The sequence below is a fragment of the Notechis scutatus genome, chromosome 1 (genome assembly GCF_049901735.1).
Source record: "Notechis scutatus isolate UNSWTSFEM ecotype Mainland chromosome 1, rNotScu1.2, whole genome shotgun sequence".
NCBI lineage: Eukaryota > Metazoa > Chordata > Lepidosauria > Squamata > Elapidae > Notechis > Notechis scutatus.
The window spans coordinates 1,741,032-1,759,687 of NC_142009.1; the positions used below are offsets into that span (position 1 = coordinate 1,741,032).

Below are 18,656 nucleotides of genomic sequence, written 5' to 3' on the forward strand. Positions count from 1 at the left end.
ACAGCCAGAGTGACGATTGAGAAGCCTTGTCGGTCAATAGGAGCGTTGGCTGACAGTTGGCTGAAATGGCAGAATTTGACTCTTTTGATGACAGGAAAAGAATAATAAGGATTCAGGGAAACCGCTTCTGAACTTCCTGCTTGGAGTGGGAAAGAATGAAGCTCTTGATTTTGGGGTCTTCCACCTGAGCCCCCTTAAGACTGGTGGGCTTCAACCCCCAGAATTCCTGGCTGGGAAACTCTGGGAGCTGAAGCCCCCAAGTGCTTAAAGCGGCCAAGGTGGGAGACCCCTGGATGAGACTGACAGATCCTTAGAAAGGGCTGGCTCGTATTATGATGATGATGATGATGATGATGATGATGAAAAAGCAAAACGTGCTGATTTGATGTGAATGTCTTATCAGAAGCCGATGTGTCTTTTCCTTTTCGTTCTTATCCTCCCTCACTTCTCTTCCCCACCGTTTTCCTTTCGTATTTTGCATCCCATTTTATTTTATAACCCAATAAAAAAATGTTCAATGCTGATTCACGGCTAGCTTACCAGGTACCTAGGAGCCGGGGCAATCAATGACTAACCACTTAACGGCCACCCATCAACGCTACTACATTTAAATCTACACACAGTCAGGCATGACGTTCCCTGCGGAGGGGGTCCAGGACAAGTTTGAAAGCTCGGAGGACTCAAACCTCCGGTCCCCGTGACCGATCCAGATTGGATCCTGCGATATTATCCTGGGACACGTACCCTGTTTTCCCCGAAAATACGAACCATCCTGAAAGTAAGCCCTAGCTTGATTTCTACACATGCGCCCAATAGAAGCGCTACCCCCAAAAATAAGCCCTAATTAAGACCCCTACCCACTCCAGAATGGACGGGTAACAATTAAGCCAGGGTGGGGATGCGGAGTGGTGGAGCTGCCCTACTACTTACCTTTGGGCAGGTGTAGCCAGGCCTCGCACACCCGACACCTGCCTTGCCGGCCCATTTCTTCTGCAGCCAGCAAGGCTTTCCTGAAGGCCTCTGGAGCTGATGACAAAGCTCTGGATCGATCCTGAAGGGTGCAGAGGCCTTCAGGAGAGCCTTGCTGACCGCAGAAGAAGGAGTTCCGGAAGGCCTTTGACAGCGAAAAGGAGGCCAAGTGTGATGCCCACAATCAAGGTTAGCCAGTGGATGGCATCCCCCCAAAAATAAGACCTGGTGCCTTTTTTGCGTGACAAAATATATATATATAAGACAGGGTCTTATTTTTGGGAAAACATGGTAGATTTTGCCTCCATTCATGTCAAAACTCTCAGCTCCCACACCTCTTCCCCCCAGGACGGAGCTGGGAAGCGTGCAGAGAGGCGCCAGGCAGCCTCCTTGGGGGGGTGCCCTTCCCGCTCACCCGTGGTCACCAGCTTGGACTTGTCCTCTTCGTCGCCCACTTCCTCCTCCTCCACGTTGCGTCCGGGGAAGAAGAACCCCATCATGCGTTGGAAGAACTGGTGGGTCAGCTGGATGGTCAGCGGCACCACGTTGACCTGGTTTTTTTTGGGGGGGAGGGGGCACAGAGATTAGGCTCCCCACGTGCAAAAAGGGGAGGGAGGGGCTCAGCCCTCCACCCAGCCCCGCTCACCTCAAAGTGCTCCTTGATGGAAATGCCGCCCACAGGCGGGCGGACCTTGCTGAAAATGCGCAGGGCCAGCTGACGTCCCGACTGGCAGGCACTCTGGGGCCGCAGGACTACCTGCGGGGGACAGACCAGAGGTCAAAATCCCCCCTCTGCAGGGGGGAAGCCCCCTCCTTGCTTGTATGCACTCTTAAAACCTGTGGTGGGATGGACCCTGAGGCCCCTACCTCGTGAGCCCCCAGAGCCCATGGTCACAGGGGGCCAAACGCATGATGAGCTGGAGCAAATCCTCGATTCGAGGTGGCACAGGAGACAACTCCAATATTTAATCAAAGGGAAGGGCTGCCCCTTATCAGAGGCGTCTTGGGTAAAGCGTAGGAATGTCCAGGCCGATCGCCTTAGAGCAAAGGTTCCATGCAGAACATCCAACCCAGCCTTGGGGGGGGGGGGGTTGCAACTCTACATTCTATATCTGCACTCAAATTGTTTTTGCTTTATACAGGTCACCTTCAAGGAGTGAGAGGAGCCGAATGTCAACTCATCGAACATTCCTAGGCCTGTTTTAGTAGTTGCCATAAAAAAGGGGGGAGGAAGGCAATCCTGGAGAGCAGCGCAGCAGTTTGGAAGCGGGAGTACATTCCAACTCTTTATCTTTAAAAGATTGTAGCTAAACTACTGGAGCTTTTGCCCCACGAATATATTTAATTGGAGAATGTGATTGATGACATCCAGCCTGTGAAGATGCTCAATTGGAGAATCTGATTTATGACACCACCGGGGGTGGGTGGGACGACAGGGTCATAGGGGACTGTGAATGACGTAGGCCAGATTTGGCTTCATACAGGGCAGGGCCACTATAGGTCGTCTCTAATGAATCCTTTGAAGTTTTTTGAAGTTTGGCTGGAGAATCATGATTTAATTAGGGCAATGGCTGGAATCCTGACACTCTAGGACAGGGATCAGCAACCTGCGGCTCTGGAGCCACATGTGGCTCTTTCGTTCCTCTGCTGCGGCTCCTGGTCACCAGTCGGCGCCACAATTTTCAAAGGAGCTTCTGGTTGGGGGCGGGCGGGGGGAAGCAAGGAGACTCTATGGCAAGGGGAAGGTTTTCTGGTCGGCTCCACAATTGAGAGGGCTTTCAGTTAGGACAGGTAGAGGAAGGAGGAGGACTCTATGGTGGGGGAACCGGACTTCTGGTCAGCTCCAGAATTGAATGGGGGAGGGGGGGCTTCTGGTTAGGACCTTTGTGCTCTTGGGAGTGGGCTAGGACCACTGGCCGTGGGAGCGGGTCCGTGCTCTGAGCTGGCTGTTTGGCTCCCGGACGTTTCGTTACCCAACTAGATCAGGTGGGCCACCCCACCTTGTAGACGGCGTTGGGCAGCAGGTTGTTCATGGTCACCCAGCCCAGCTCCAGGAGATGCTCGGCTGTGTCGTCCGACTTGTTTACCTGCAAGAAGAGGAGGGGGGGGGGTCAAATTATTCCCCAAAGATCCCCTGAAGGCAGGACGAGACGCAACGGAGGGAACCTCACCCAAGGCGAGAGAAGCAATTTAGAACGAAGGAGAGAAAGTCCCTGACAGTTAGAACAATGAATCAGTTAAATCATAGGCTTCCCCCCAGAAACTGTGAATGCTCCAACACTGGAAGTTTTTAAAGAACGGATGGAAAGTGATCAAGGAGAGAAGCAACCTGGAATTAAGTCTGAGCAGGGGGTTGGACTAGAAGACCTCCAGGGTCCCTTCCAACTCTGTTATTCTCTATTCTGTATCCTTCCTAAAAGAGAGAATGTTGTAAAGATGAGGCAGTTGAGTTGCTTGATCATGATCAACCGAAGTCTAGTCTTGCATTTATACACATTTTTAGTAATCCTCCAACATTGGTTAACTTTGGTTATTGCTTAAGTTTTGCTACTGTTTAGCATAGTAATTAATACAATTAATTATCTCTAGTTTAAGTCTAACACATGTTTACTTCCTCTCTCTAATCCTCCTTTAGATTAGTGACTTTGTTTGCCTGAGTTGTATTTGCTTGTAAACATTCTTTATCTGAGGTTTGCCATCCAAGATAAGAACATTCCTGCAATTACAACTCTACAAGAGAACAATTAAACAGTGGAATGATTTACCTCCAGAAGTTGCGAATGCTCCAACGCTGGAAGTTTTTAAGAAAAGATTGAAGCACCATTTATCTGAAGTGGTGTAGGGTTTCCTGCCTAGGCAGGGGGTTGCACTAGAAGACCTCCAAGGTCCCTTCCAACTGTTATATTCTTTTCGTTTTTAAATAATATCTTTATTACACATTTTACGCCGCCTTTCCATTTTTGACAGCACATCGGAGTTGGCTTCTTATCTATTTACATAGTAATACTTTCATTTTCATTGTCAGTTCCTGGTATATTTCTCTACTCGTACAATTATATATTTACCTTTTTATAATTCTTTATATATATACATTTCCTGCATTTCTGTCTGTTCTATTCTTTTAAGAGGCTGGAGTGGTCAGCAGCCGCCGCAGCTGGAGCTGGCTTGGCTCAGCTGCAAGAATTCAAATTTCGTAACAACCGGTTCTGTGGGTGTGGCTTGGTGGTCATGTGACTGGCTGGGCATGGTTTGTATGTAAATATTGTGAAGACTTATTTGTATGTAAATTATGTAAATATTGAATTTTTTATAAAGGAAGGAGCAACTTTTACCCAAAATCGGGCAAGGCAGGCAGGCAGATTGAGTTGCTCACAGAATCACAGACTCACTCAGAAATCTATCTTTCTGCCATTGGCTACCTGAGTCTGCACTGAACAGTAGAAGCTTCGGTCCTAAGGAAGGTTCAGCTCTGCTTGTAGATTAGCTAGAAAGCAAGAAATCCAACGATTTCCTGCTTTCTAGCGAATCTAAATCTCCCGGCACAGCAGAACAGCTGATGGTCGGGGGAAAAACAAAGGAAGAACAGCAACTTAGCAGGCAAGTTGGATGGCGCGCATGCCAGGTAAGGCAGGGGTGGCCAACCTTGGCCACTTTAAGACTTGTGGACTTCAACTCCCAGAGTTCCTCAGCCAGCTTTGCTGGCTGAGGAACTCTGGGAGTTGAAGTCCACAAGTCTTAAAGTGGCCAAGGTTGGAGACCCTGAGTGGCACGATTTGCCGGTTCTCTGAACTGGGCAGAATCGTAACAACCGGTTCTATAGAACCGGTCTGATCCGGTAGAATCCCACCTTGCTGTACAGGAAGCGCTGCAGCTCCACCTCCGCGATGCCCAGCTGCCCGTCCTCCTCGGTCAAGCGCCAGCGGGCCTGGGCGAAGTAGAACTCGGTCCGGCGAGCCACACTGACGTCCTCCAGCTGTTTGCGCAGCTCCATTTTGTTGGCCCTCTGCAGCTGGAAGTCCTTGAAGCACCTGAGGGAAGAGGGGCGGACGCCTTGCTTAGCGACGGCAAAGGGGCGACGGCACGGAAAGAAGGGACTTACGACCCTTCTCCACGCTTATGACCGTTGCAGCAGCGTCCCCATGATCACGTGATCCAAATTCAGAGGCTCGGCAGCCGACTCATGTTTATGACGGTCGTGGTATCCCGATCAGCTTTTGTGATCTTCAACAATGGGGGGAGCCAGATTCACTTAAGAACCGTGTGACTAACGTGAACGGGTGCAAGGTTTTGTTTAAGTGAATCTGTGGCGAGAAATGTTGTGAAATGGGGCAAATCTTTGGTTTAGCAACATACATTTTTGGGGCTCAACTACAGTCGTAACTCAAGGACCACACCTGGAATACTGTCCCCAATTTTGGTCATGATACTACAAAAAAAGATGTTGAGACTTTGGAAAAAGTGCAGAGAAGAGCAACAACTAAGAGGATCGAAGGCCTGGAGACTAAAACGTATGAAGGACGGTTGCAGGATTTGGGCTTGGCTCGTCTAGAGAAAAGAAGAATTAGGGGAACATGACAGTATTTGAGGGGCTGCCCCCCAAAAGAGGGAGTCAAGCTGTTCTCCAAAGAAGAAAGAAAGAAAGAAAGAAAAAGGAAGGAAGGAAGAAAAGAAAGAGAAAGAAAGAAAAAAAAAGAAAGAAAGAAAGAAAGGAAGGAAGGAAGAAAGAAAGAAAGAAAGAAAGAAAGAAAGAAAGAAAGAAAGAAAGAAAGAAAGAAAGAAAGAAAGAAAGAAAGAAAGAAAGAAAGAAAGAAAGAAAGAAAGAAAGGAAGGAAGGAAGGAAGGAAGGAAGGAAGGAAGGAAGGAAGGAAGGAAGGAAGAGGGAATCCAACTGTTTAATTAAAAAGCACCTGAAGGCAGGACAAGCAATCTATGAAAATTAATCCAGGAGAGAAGCAACCTGGAATTAAGAAACTTCCAAACAGCTGGGACAATTAACCATAAGACATAAGACATAAGAATTTTTGTCATTACACTCGCAAGCGGGTGCAACGAAATGAGGTGCTCTTCCACAAAGTAAAAACTGGACAAACACCACTAAAAAGAAAAAAAAGAAAAAAAAATTAAACTAAACACAACCAACCATACAATCATCTCTATGCAATTTAAAAATGTAAATACCCCATTACTCTCAGCCATTTAATTCCACAAAAATCTTATGACCCTGCATTCAAACTCAAAACTGCACTTGGATAAAAACTGTTCTTAAATCTGGTCGTCCTTGTTCTTAATACCCTAAATCTCCTTCTCGATGGTAATAGTTCAAAGAGCTGATGTCCCGGATGAGAGGAGTCATTCAATATATTAAGTATCTTCCTCTTGCGTCTATTCCTATACAGTTCTTCCAAAGAGGGGAGTGAGCAGCCAATGATGTTTTGGGCCGTCCTGATCACCCTCTGAATTGCCTTTTTCTCTGCCACTGTGCAGCTCGAGAACCATACACAGAGACAGTAGGATAATATACTCTCAATTGAACTCCGATAGAAGGTAGTCAGTAGACTCTCAGCCAGTTGTTGTTTCCTAAGAATCCTTAGTAAATACAACCGTTGTTGTGCCTTCTTAATTAAAGCAGCGGTGTTTTGCGCTCCAGGTCAGGTCATTTGTAATGATGGTCGAGAAACTTACATTCCACCACCTGTTCCACACGAACTCCCTCTATATACAGTGGCTGAATGTCTGCTCTTCTTTTCCTATAGTCCACTATAACCTCCTTGGTCTTCTTATTATTAAATAGAAGATTATTATTTTTGCACCAGCGGATAGCTGTAATACCTCATCCCGATATGCAGACTCATCATCCCCAGAAATAAGTCCTACAAGCGTAGTATCGCCTGCAAATTTCATTATCCTATTGTTGGGATGTTTATTTGTGCAATCAGATGAATAGATGGAGAACAGTAGTGGACTAAGGACACAACCTTGTGGAGTGCCAATGCTAAGTGTCTTGACAGTAGAAATATAATCATTCAGTTTAACTCTTTGTGGACGATTTGTTAAAAAGTCCAATATCCATAAACAAATAGAATCTGGAAAATCTAGATCTTTGAGCTTGGCTATTAATCTGTGCGGTATGATGGTATTGAAAGCAGAACTAAAATCTGCGAACAACATTCTTACATAATTCCCGGTGTTTCCAAATGGGATAAGGCCATGTGAAGCACAGTAATAATTGCATCCTCGGTTGATCTATTTTCTTTGTAAGCAAACTGAAGCCCATCAAAGGAATCGGGAAGGCAGGAGATAATATAATTTCGAACTAGCTGCTCAAAGCACTTCATTAAGATGGAAGTTAGTGCCACCGCCTATAGTCGCCGGACCATTTGTGGGCAACTTTTTAGGCAGTGGAACGATGGTGGAAGCCTTGAGACAAACAGGAACCACACATTGTGTCAAGGATCGATTAAAAATTTTGGTCCATACCCCAGCTAACTGATCAGCACAGTCTTTTACCACCCGACCAGGAATTAAGTCAGGCCCAGCTGACTTTCTGGAATTAACCGCCTTCTTTTTCTGCCTCACATCCTGCTCATTCACAATGAAGGGGAGACTCTGCTGAGCAAATGATGGCAAAGGGACAGTTTCAGTTTGATGGATCTCAAATCGAGCAAAAAGTTGTTCAGCTCCTCAACCACCGCCGCTACCATCCAAAGAGACCTTTTTGCTTTATAGTTCGTTAGTTGTTGAACCCCCTGCCAAACCTGCCTCATGTTATTACTGAGAAAGCAATCTTCAATTCTCCTCTTATATTCGGCCTTAGCTTGCTTAATGCCTCTCCTCAAGTTCGTTCTTGCAGCACTATAATCTAGATCATTTCCAGACTTAAAAGCCTTATTTCTTGCGTACAACAAGCGTCTAACCTTTCCGGTCATCCAAGGTTTTTGATTAGGATAAACCCGGATTCGTTTATCCACCGTGACAGTATCAATACAGTGTGCCATATACCCTAACACCGCAGCCGTGTGATTGTCGAGATCAGGATGATCAAAAACTTCCCAGTTTGTCTGTTCGAAGCAGTCCTTTAGCTGCTCCATTGCTCCCTCTGGCCAGCTTTTCACCGTCTTGACTACCGACCCTGCCTGTTTTCTTAGAGGAATATACTCCGGGGCTAAAAGCAGGGACAAGTGATCCGACTGGCCCAGATGTGGTAATTGTAATACCCTGTATCCATTTGCAATATTCGTGTAGACCTTATCCAAGTTGTTCGACCCCCTAGTGGCACACCTTATATGTTGATAGAATTTAGGGAGGACCACACGAAGAACTACATGATTAAAATCTCCCGCAATAATGTATACAGCATCTGGAAATTTGCTTTGCAAGTTGCCAATTTCATCACCAGGAAGCCCAGAGCCAAATCTACATTTGCATCCGGCGGAATGTAAACAGCAAGAATAATAACAATGCTGAATTCCGTGGAAGATAGAAGGGTCTGCATCTCACAGACAGATATTCCAGCTCCAAAGAGCAGTGACGTGTTATAACCTCTGAGTTTGTACACCAAGTCTCTTTAACAAACATACACACTCCACCTCCTCTGCACTTCCCCACATTTCTGCCTCTGTCCAGACGATGTAATAAAAAACCGTCCATCTCAATAACAATGTCCGAATAGTGGGGTTCAACCAGGTTTCGGTGATTAACAACACACAACAGCTTTTCACGAACTTACTTGAAGAGACCTGTAACCTTAAATCAGTGGAACTGCTTGCCTCCAGAAGTTGTAAATGCCCCATCACAGAGCCTAGACAGTGACTTCTCTGAAGTATTACAGGTTCTCCTGTTGAGCTGGACTAGACGACCTCCAAGGTCCCTATCCTTACGATTTATATGGACTGTTTCCTTTGATGGCTTATTTGTACCCTATGACTATTATTAAGTGTTGTACCAGAAGTTTCTTGACGAAAGTATCTTTTCTTTTATGTGCACTGAGAGCATTTGCACCAAAGACAAATTCCTTGTGGGTCCAACCACACTTGGCCAATAAAGAATCCATTCCTTCTCTCTAAAGACCACCTGTGTGTGCATCCTACCCCATTGGGTGTGACAGCCCAACATAGTCCAACGTCCATCTCCAGAGGCCCGAGGCCCTGTTGGGTGGGTGGTGTTAGGAATATGAGTCACCTAACAGCTATTTGGGTTAGAAATATATAAACCAGGATAAACATTTTAAAACTGTATCTTTAAGAAAATGCAAAACTGCAATTAGGTGTGCAAACGGCCATAAGATGGAGCCAGAAACCTGGGTTGTTTAGTCTGAGTCTCAGAAGAGAGTGTGTCTGAGTTGAGTATCTCTGTTTCCTTCTGTTGGAAAGTATTGCCGTTTCTCCATCTTTGTTCTAATTGACTGATATTACTGGATTTAATGTAAGTCTGTTACTGAACTGTTTTTTGACACTGGACTTTGTTACTGGATTATCCCTGGATTGAAAAACTGACTGATTTTACCTGTGAATGACTTTGGACTGCTTGTTTTGAACTTTGCTTTAAACCTTTCTGGAAGTAAAAACCTACATTTACTGTACAGTGTGTCTATGTGCTGTGTATGTGTATTATTCCAACACTACTCTCAAATACGTCTCCCTGTATGCGCTCATTCTCCTAACGGGGGATTACCTCAGCAGGTGGGTTCCCTTGCGGCCTCTCCTGGGGTAGCAGAAGCAGCAGCCAGGCCTCCCCTTGTCCGGAACCCCCCCTCCCCTCCCCCCCCCGAAAGCTCCCCTCACCTGATCAGGATGTTGAGGTCCTCGCTCTCCTGCTGCAGGGTGGCCTTTTCCTGGCTCAGCTGCTGCTGCAGCCTCTGGTTGTGCTCCAGCAGCGACTCGTTCCGCCCGTCATCCTGCAGGGACTGGGGAGAGAAGGCGGGAGGGGTGGGGTCACCCATAGGGCTCCCCAAGAAGCCCCCTCCCCCTGCCCCCCGCTCACAGGCCCCTCCCCACCTTCATGACCGAGTACATCTGCTTCTCCAGCAGCCGGATCTGGGCTACGTGCTGCCGGACGGCCTCCTGCAGGTGGAGGATGCTACTGCGCTGCTCCTCTGGGTTGCTGGAGATCTCCAGCTGGAAACGGACCCGCTGCTTCTTCTCACTGTGCTCCTGGGGGGGGGGGGGGCAGGGTGAGAAGAAAAATAAATACTAGCAACAGGTACAACGTCCTTTTTTTAAAAAAAACAAGTTTTATTAATTTTTGAAACCAATACACAAACAAACAAAACATAGAATATAGAAACATAAAAAATCTTTTCTGGAAAAAAACAAATAAGGCATCTTATTTAAAAACCAAATAATTCCAAATTATCATATTTCCATACAAGCACAATTTAATATATATATTTATCATCTGTTCAACTTCATATCTTTTCCCAACTTCTCTTTATTCCTCCCTTTCCTTCTATTCAATTATATTTCTTTTAACTTAAATTATATATTTTCATTGTATCCATCTGCCTTATTTACAATTTCATTATTTAATTTTCAAAGACCAACAAAACATAAAACATAAAAACATAAAACCTCCTTTCTAAAAGCTACATATAAGTTTTGAGAGAACAAATAAACATTGTTTTATACAACATAATTCCCAATTATGTTCCCAACGTCCTTAATAATGCACGCATGGACCGCGGCAAGAATGGTTGACGCACAATACTGGAGAAATCAGAATACGCCCCCGGAAGGAGAGGCAATAAGGGAAATAAGGGTGTGTGCAGAACCTGATAGAGACCACTGATGGCTAACCTTTTCTGGGCATCCCCATAATGCAAGGCACATACATCCGTCCCCCCCTGCATGCATGCACCACGTCCCCTGTGCATGGGTATGCATGCTCCGCCCCGAATGCGCAGCAGAGACCCAAAGACCAGCTAGCGGGTGGGAGGTGCGTGTGCATGCATGCGCGGCAGAGCTGAACCGGGGTGACGGCTCGTGTGCCCACAGGGAGGGCTCTGCGTGCTGTCTCTGGCAGGCGTGGCCACAGGTTGGCCATTGCAGTGGTAGACTAACTTTAGAAATGAAAAATAAGGGGGAATTCGGAATATTAAATGATACTTGGGACAAATTTTTATCTGTGGCTGCAAAAAAAAAAGAGAGGGGAAGGTTGGAACCGAAACAGCCAAGGAGGATTGGAAGCAACACGTAACCGTTGTACCGATAAGGTACATTATTGTTAATGGGTTTAACAACATTAACGTTAATGGGTTTGATTACACCAGAGGTCTCCAAACTTGGCAACTTTAAGACTTGTGGACTTTTATTGCTGATATTACAAGTATTTCACCCGACTCTCTTGCCTTGTCTTGGGAAACGGCCGATAAAGAGACCCCTCCGTTTCACGACTGGAGTCTAAGCTGGAATGCCTTTTAATACTCACACACACACACACCCGGAATGGGACAACTCGCCGCTTACAACTCACCAGGGGACAGTTGAACAGTTCAATTTAATTGCTTGAAATCATTTTAAAACTTATTTTAATTTTCTTTTGCCATTCACATTTCAACCCAACATTTCTTTGCGATTAGTGTAACTCTTGTCCCACGGCGGGTTGGACCACAGAGAGTTGACCACGATGAGGGGTCTGTGACAATTGGTCGCGCCGCTGCCAACTCGCCACAAGGACAAGAGTTACAACTAGCATCAAAAATGCTGGAATAGAATAGCAATGGCCCTTAAGACTTCTCTGCCGCTTCCCAGTGCTTTCCAGCCCTCTCTAAGCGGTTTAGAGTCAGCCTCTGGTCCCCAACAATCTGGGTCCTCATTTTACTGACCTCGGAGGGACAGAAGCTGTTGAGATTCGAACTGCTGGTTAGTGGGCAGAGTCAGCCTGCAATGCTGCATTGTAACAACTGTGCCACTATGGCTTCCTTCCTTCCTTCCTTCCTTCCTTCCTTCCTTCCTTCCTTCCTTCCTTCCTTCCTTCCTTCCTTCCTTCCCTTCCCTTCCCTTCCCTTCCCTTCCTTCCTTCCTTCCTGTCTTCCTGTCTTCCTTCCTTCCCTTCTCCCTCCCTCCCTCCCTCCCTCCCTCCTTCCTTCCTTCCCTCCCTCCTTCCTTCCTAAGCCATAGCCCTTAGACTTACAAACCGCTTCACAGTGCTTTCCAGCCCTCTCTAAGAGGTTCACAGAGTCAGCCTCTGGTCCCCAACCATCTGGGTCCTCTTTTATTGACCTCGGAAGGACGGAAGGCTGAGCCAACCTTGAGCCTGGTGGGATTCGAACTGCCCAATTGCAGTCAGCCGAAATAGTCTGCAGTACTGCACTCTGACCAGTGCGCCACCAAGGCTCAAAATCCTTAAAGAAGGGGCGGCGCCAAAAGAGGGACGGAATGAAACTTGAATGACGTTGATTAAAATAATTTTTATTTTAAATAATTAAACTGACTTGTTAAATTCTCCTGTGGTGAGTTGGCCGCGGAGAGCTGGCGGTGGGGGGGGGTTGTCCTAGACCCCCCCCCTACTGGGCCCATCCCTCCTTCAGCCGCTGGTTTGACTACCAGACCCAGCGTTCTGTGCCGCTTGGATCCTGAAGGTGGGATTGCCGTGTCCGTCCCTGGCTCCAAGCAAGCACAGCCTGGGCTCCTTTCAGGCACCTTGGAGGGGTGGGGGCTCTGGGCTTTGGCCCCCAAAGGGAGGGCTCTGGGAATCGGGCAGGGCAGGGGTGGGATTCTACCGGTTCGGACCGGTTCAGGTGAACCGGAGGTTAAATGTGCATCCGGTTTGACAAACTGGTAGTTGGACCAACCAGCTGGCCCCGCCCACCCCTCCCCTCCCCTCCCCGGAGTCTCCAAGTGGCCCATTTTGGAGGCAGGGTCCACGTGGAGGCTCTGGGAGGGGGGAAAATGGGCCTGTTTCCAGCTTCCAGAGGGCCTCCAGAGCCCGGGGGAGGCTGTGGTCGCCCTCCCAGAGGCCCAAGAGAAGCCTCCTGACTGTGGGGAAGGCCAAAAACAGCCAACCTGGAAGTTCTGCTGGGCCCCGCCCACCATGGCCACACTGGGCAGCAAATCGGTTGCTGGGATTGTTGAATGCCACCCCTGTGGCAGGGACAGTGTTAGGAATAACAAGGTTACCTAACGTAGTTTGGGTAAAATAATATATATAAACTATGATAGTAAGTTTAAGTGTGTGTCACTTTAAACTGCAAAGCATGTAATTTTGGGTGCGGTTGTGAAACCGCCATAAGAGGGAGCAAGAGAACCTGCTGGATTGCTAACTATGCTGGATTGATGGTTTGCTAACTGCATGTTCCCTGCTGCTGAGTTTTTGAACGTCGAAGGAAGAAAGGAGGTTTGACTTCTTTACTGCGAGGAGATATATTACTGGACTGATATTTGTAAGTTTATTGACCTCTTTTTCGACACTGGACTTTGCAACTGAATAATCCCCAAACGGACTGAACTAGTGAATGATATATGGACTGTTTGACTATGATAAAACTTTTACTGGAATAAACTATTTAACTAGCACAGTGTATCTGTTTTACTGAGTGTAAGCTACAAAAACGTTTATCTCACATATTCGCCTGCCTGCCTGACTGCCGTGCAAATTCTGCTAGGGTGTATCCCTAACAGACAGGCTCACCCTCCCCATCCACGAACCATCCCAGGCAAGCCGTGGAGGAAAATGGCTGCTTGCAAACAAGGTTCTCAGGAACCTCCCAACAGCAACATCCTCTTGGACACGGACACACACACACACACACACACACTCCGCCCCGCCCCCCCGGCACCTTCCGCTTGGGCTCCACGTGCAGCAGGAGGTTGTTGACAATGTCGAGGATCATGGCGTACTGGGCCGGGTTGGTGGAGATCTCCAGGTCGTGGTGGATCAGGGTGAAGGTGTCCACGGCCCCTGCAAGGAATAAACAGAGTCGGAAGGGGCCTCCGAGGCCTTCTAGTCCAACCCCCGATTCAAGCAGGAGACCCCAGACCATTCCAGACATGGGTCTGTCCAGTCTCTTCTTGAAAGCCTCCAGGGATGAAGCACCCACAACTTCTGGAGGCCAGCAGTTCCACGGGTTAATTATTCTCCCTGTCAGGAAATCCAGGTTGGATCTTCCTTGAATGATCTTCCACCTGTTTCTTCTTGTCCTGCCTTCGGGTGCTTTGGAAGATAGCTTGACCTCCGCCCTCCTCCTCTCTGGGGCAGCCCCTGAGATACTGGAACCCCGCTATCCTGTCTCCCCTGGTCCTTCTCTCCCCTACACTAGCCAGGCCCAGTTCCTGCAACCGTTCATCGTATGCTTTAGTCTCCAGGCCCCTAAATGAGTGGTTGCCAACCGGTAGGCTGCGGAAAAACTTTGGTGGTCCGCAGAGAAATGTCCCCCCCCCCCAAGAGCACCCCCCAAAGCAATTAATCCAGGCTGTGCAGAAACTCAAGGCTGCGCCGTCCGCATAGACCGCAGGAACCCTCCCCGGCCACTCACTCCTTACTTGGCAAACTTGCCTGCTAAATTGCTATTTTTCCTTTTTTTTCCCCCGGACCATCATCTGTTCTGCTGTGCCGGGAGATTTAGATTAACTAGAAAGCAAGAAATGGTTGGATTTCTTGCTTTCTAGCTAGTCTTTAGATCTTCGGCTCTGCTTTTAAGCACAGCCGAACCTCCCTTAGGACTGAAGGTCCTATTATTCAGTTGCAGACTCAGGTAGCCGATGGCAGAAACACAGATCTCTAAGTGAACCTGAGATTCTGTGAGCAACTCAATCCGCCTACCTCCTTTGCCTGATTTTGGGTAAAAGTTGCTCTTTTTTAAATAAAAAATTCAGTATTTACATACATGGTGCGTTGTGAGTTAATTTTGTGAGTTTGCTGGCAAGCAAATTTTATGTGACAGACTCAGGAAGCCGATGGCAGAAAGATAGATCTCTGAATGAATCTGTGATTCTGTGAGCAACTCAATCTGCCTGCCTGCTTTGCCTGCTTTTGGGTAAAAGTTGCTCTTTTTTAATAAAAAAAATTCAATATTTACATAAATATTTATAATATTTACATACAAGCCATGCCCAGCCAGTCACACGACCACCAAGCCACACCCACAAATTAGGCCACACCCACAGAACTGTTTAAGAAATTTGAATCCCACCCCTGCCTCTGTGTGTGTTTGTGTGTGTGTGTGAGAGAGAGAGAGAGGGAAGGAGATTTGATCTCTCTCTCTCTCTCTCTCTCCCTCTCCCCCTCACCAACGTCAGCAAGCCACCCTCAGTCAAAATTCATATTAGTGGTCCCTGGGATTTCAAACTATGAGTTTGGTGGTCCCTGGGGCCCAGAAGTTTGGCAATCGGTGCCCTAACTCATCTTGGTTGCTCTTCTCTGCACTCTTTCCAGAGTTATTCATATGGTGCAGGATTCCAGGTGTGGCCTTACCAAGGCCTTGCAAAGCGCTATCACCACTTCACTCCTCCCTCTGTCGATGCAGCCTAGGGTTGCACTTGGCCTTCTTGCCTGCGGCTGTGCCACACGGCTGGCTCCTAATTTAGAATCTTTTTTGAATCTTGTTTTGTATCGTGGCGACCAGAACTGGAGGGGGAAAGGGAGGGTGGGGAGGTGACCTGGACGGAGAGCCCCCCTCCCCCCCCCCAAAAAAAACCCCTCGGCGCCCAGGGGAGGGGGCCGCCCACCTTCCTGCTTCTTGAGAAGATCGTCTTTCTCCGGGTTGGCCGGCAGCTCCGGTGGTTTGATCTGGGTGGCCAACTCGGGGTCGATGTCGTGGCTGTAGCTGATGTAGTACATGCGGCAGCTGCAGCGCGAAATGATGCGCTGGACCTGCTGCGTCGGCTGCACCTCGTGCGGCTGGTTCCAATCTGGCGGGGGGAAGAAGGCAGGCAGCTGGGCAAGGGGACGAGGCTCTCGGGCCACCAGCCGAGGGACCAGGGACTTCTGAGCACCCGGCAGGGCAGCATCCCGGACCTGCTGGGTCGATCTGGTGGTGCCGCAAAGGGGGTGGTGGTGCTCACGGCTGGCCCACCCTCTCCTGCAGCAGGGCGTCCCTCGGGCGTGGCACACCCCCTCCCCTCCCCCGTGCCAGTCCTGGGCAGGCTGGCTGCTGACCTGTGGTGGTGCTGACCATGCCGCCCACCGCTTGCCCGCTCTCCATCAGCTCCTGCACGGAGTCCAGGCTGCGCTGCGGATGCTCCTCGATGTTCTTGACCTGCGGAGGGGAAGGAGGGAAAGGAGGGTCAGCGAGGAGTGTGGGAGAGAGCCAGGCCCAACCTGGTTGGGGTGTGTGTGTGTGTGTGTCTAGGATAGAGCCTGCCCTCTGCGGACAAAGAGTTCCCAATTCAGAAGAGCAGAGTTGGAAGGGACCTTAGAGGTCTTCTAGTCCAGCCCCCTGCTCAAACTTGGCCATCCAGTCTCTTCTTAAAAAACCTCCAGTGATTTTAGCTACCCACCACTTCTCAAGACAAGCTGTTCCACTGGTTGATTGTTCTCACTGTCAACGGGGATACAGACTACAGAATAACAGTTTGAAGGGACCTTGGAGGTCCTCTAGTCCAGCCTCTGCCCTAGGCAGGAATCCTTAATAACATTCTGGTCAAATGGCTGTCCAGTCTCTTCTTAAAAACTTCTGGTGGCCAGCAGTTCCACTGGTTAATTGTCCTCATTGTCAGAAAGTTTCTCCTTATTTCCAGGTTGAATCTCTCCTGGGTCAGTTTCCATCCATTATTCCTTGTCTGGCCTTCAGGTGCTTTGGAGAATAGCTTGACCCCCTCCTCCTCTCTGGCAGCCCCCCAAATATCGGAAGGCTGCTCTCCTGTCTCCCCTGGTCCTTCTCTTCCCTGGACTAGCCAGGCCCAGATCCTGCAACCGTTCATCGTATATTTTATCCTCCAGCCCCCTCATCATCCTGGTTGCTCTTCTCTGCACTTTTTCTAGAGTCTCAATGTCTGTTTTATAGTGTGGTGATCAAAACTGGATGCAGGACTCTAGGTGTGGCCTTACTAAGGATGGATGGATAGATAGAGATGACAGACTTGATATAGATGTATAGACACAGAGATGAAAAATAGATAGATATGTTGATAGATTAGATAGGTAGGTAGGTAAGTAGATATATAAATAGATACGATAGACAAACAGACGTGATATAGATGTATAGACAGACACACAGAGACGATTGATATAGACAGACAGACAGAGACACAGATGATAGATGGACAGAGTAGACTAGCCAGGCCCGATTCCTGCAACCGTTCATTGCATGTTTGAGCCTCCAGCCCCCTCAATCATCCTGGTTGCTCTTCTCTGCACATTTTTTCTAGAGTCTCAACCTCTTTTTTATAGTGTGGTGATCAAAACTGCAGCAATGCAAGTGAGGCCCCATAAAGAGGCCAACCTCCCTCCCCCCAGCAGCAGCTGCAGCCCAGCCTGGCTTATCCGCTGACCGGCCAAGCGGTCATCGGGCCCTACCTCCAGCCAGAGCTGGACGTCCTCCCGCTCGGAGGGGCTGCTCTCGGTGGTGGCGAAGTACTGCATGCCGTCCAGCAGGCACGTCCAGGAGGTCTTCTGCTTGAGGGTGTCCCCGTACCAGGCTGGGTGGTGCTGGCACTGGAGCAGCTGGGCTTTGGAGGCCGAGACAATCACGCAGCCCTCCGTCTCGGCCCCGCGGAGAACCATCTGGAAGGCAGACAAAGGGGTGGGGTGGAAGTCACGTGGGGCAGCCCTCCTGCAGAGGGTGCCAACTTGTAAAAGATCCCTATGCCCGTTTCCAAGTGGCCATGAGACAAACCGGGTATGCTGCCCACCGAAAACCCTTTGTTGGAGAATGTGATGGATGACGCCCAGCCCATGAATGTGTTTTGTTGGAGAAGCTGAATTATTCTACACCCAGAGGGGTTGGGAAGGGGGGGGAGAGACAGGGCCGTAGGTGATTGGAAATGTATTATGTATACCGTATTTACCGGACTATAGAGCGCATCGGAATATATGCTGCACCCGCTAAATTTTAAAAGAAAAACAAATATTTTTACACATATTAGCCGCACCAGACTATAAGCCGCAGATATATATATGCGTCGAGTGCGCCAAAAACTACCGGTAGCATCTTCTTCTTCGCATTGACCTCTGGCGCCTGTCACGTTGTTGCGCCCCCTGATGGCAGTTAGCCAAGAAAAATCTATAGATAAGCCGCGTTGTTGTACAAGCCACAGGGTTCAAAGCGTGGGGGGAAAAAGTAGCAGCTTATAGTCTGGTAAATATGGTAAATAGAAAAAAAAATCAATAAAGCATTATTTAAAAAAAAAGGAAACGATGTGTCTCAGAGTCGGCTTCATACGGGGCAGTGCCGGCATGTCGCTCCTCATAAATCCTTTGAAGTTTTTGAAGCTTCGCTCAAGATGTCAACTCATCAAACATTCCTAGGTCTGTTTCAGTCGTTGCCATAAAAAAGGGAGGGGGAGGAGGAAGGAAATCTGGAAGAGCCGCGCAGCCGTTTGGAAGCGGAAGTACATTCCAACTCTTTATCTTTAAAAGGTTGTAACTAAACTACCAGAGCTTTTGCCCCGTGAATATATTGAATTGGAGAACGTGAACGAGGACAACCAGCCCGTGAAGATGCTCAGTTGGAGGGTCTGATGTATGATACCACCCAGTGGGGAGGGGGTGGGGAACAGGGTCACAGGGGACTGTGAATGACGTGGGCCAGAGTT

General features: G+C 48.4%; 1 protein-coding gene across 1 annotated transcript in view; it reads right to left on the minus strand.

Annotated features, from left to right (window-relative positions):
• The window catches only part of BLTP2 (bridge-like lipid transfer protein family member 2), a 53,438-nt gene that overhangs the window by 2,816 nt on the left and 31,966 nt on the right, over positions 1-18,656 (minus strand). Inside the window, 10 exon segments of the mRNA XM_087955667.1 lie at positions 1,385-1,520; positions 1,616-1,726; positions 2,970-3,056; positions 4,817-4,997; positions 9,750-9,871; positions 9,963-10,118; positions 13,742-13,863; positions 15,630-15,812; positions 16,060-16,159; positions 17,419-17,625. Coding sequence (XP_087811793.1) covers positions 1,385-1,520; positions 1,616-1,726; positions 2,970-3,056; positions 4,817-4,997; positions 9,750-9,871; positions 9,963-10,118; positions 13,742-13,863; positions 15,630-15,812; positions 16,060-16,159; positions 17,419-17,625 — 1,405 coding nt within the window.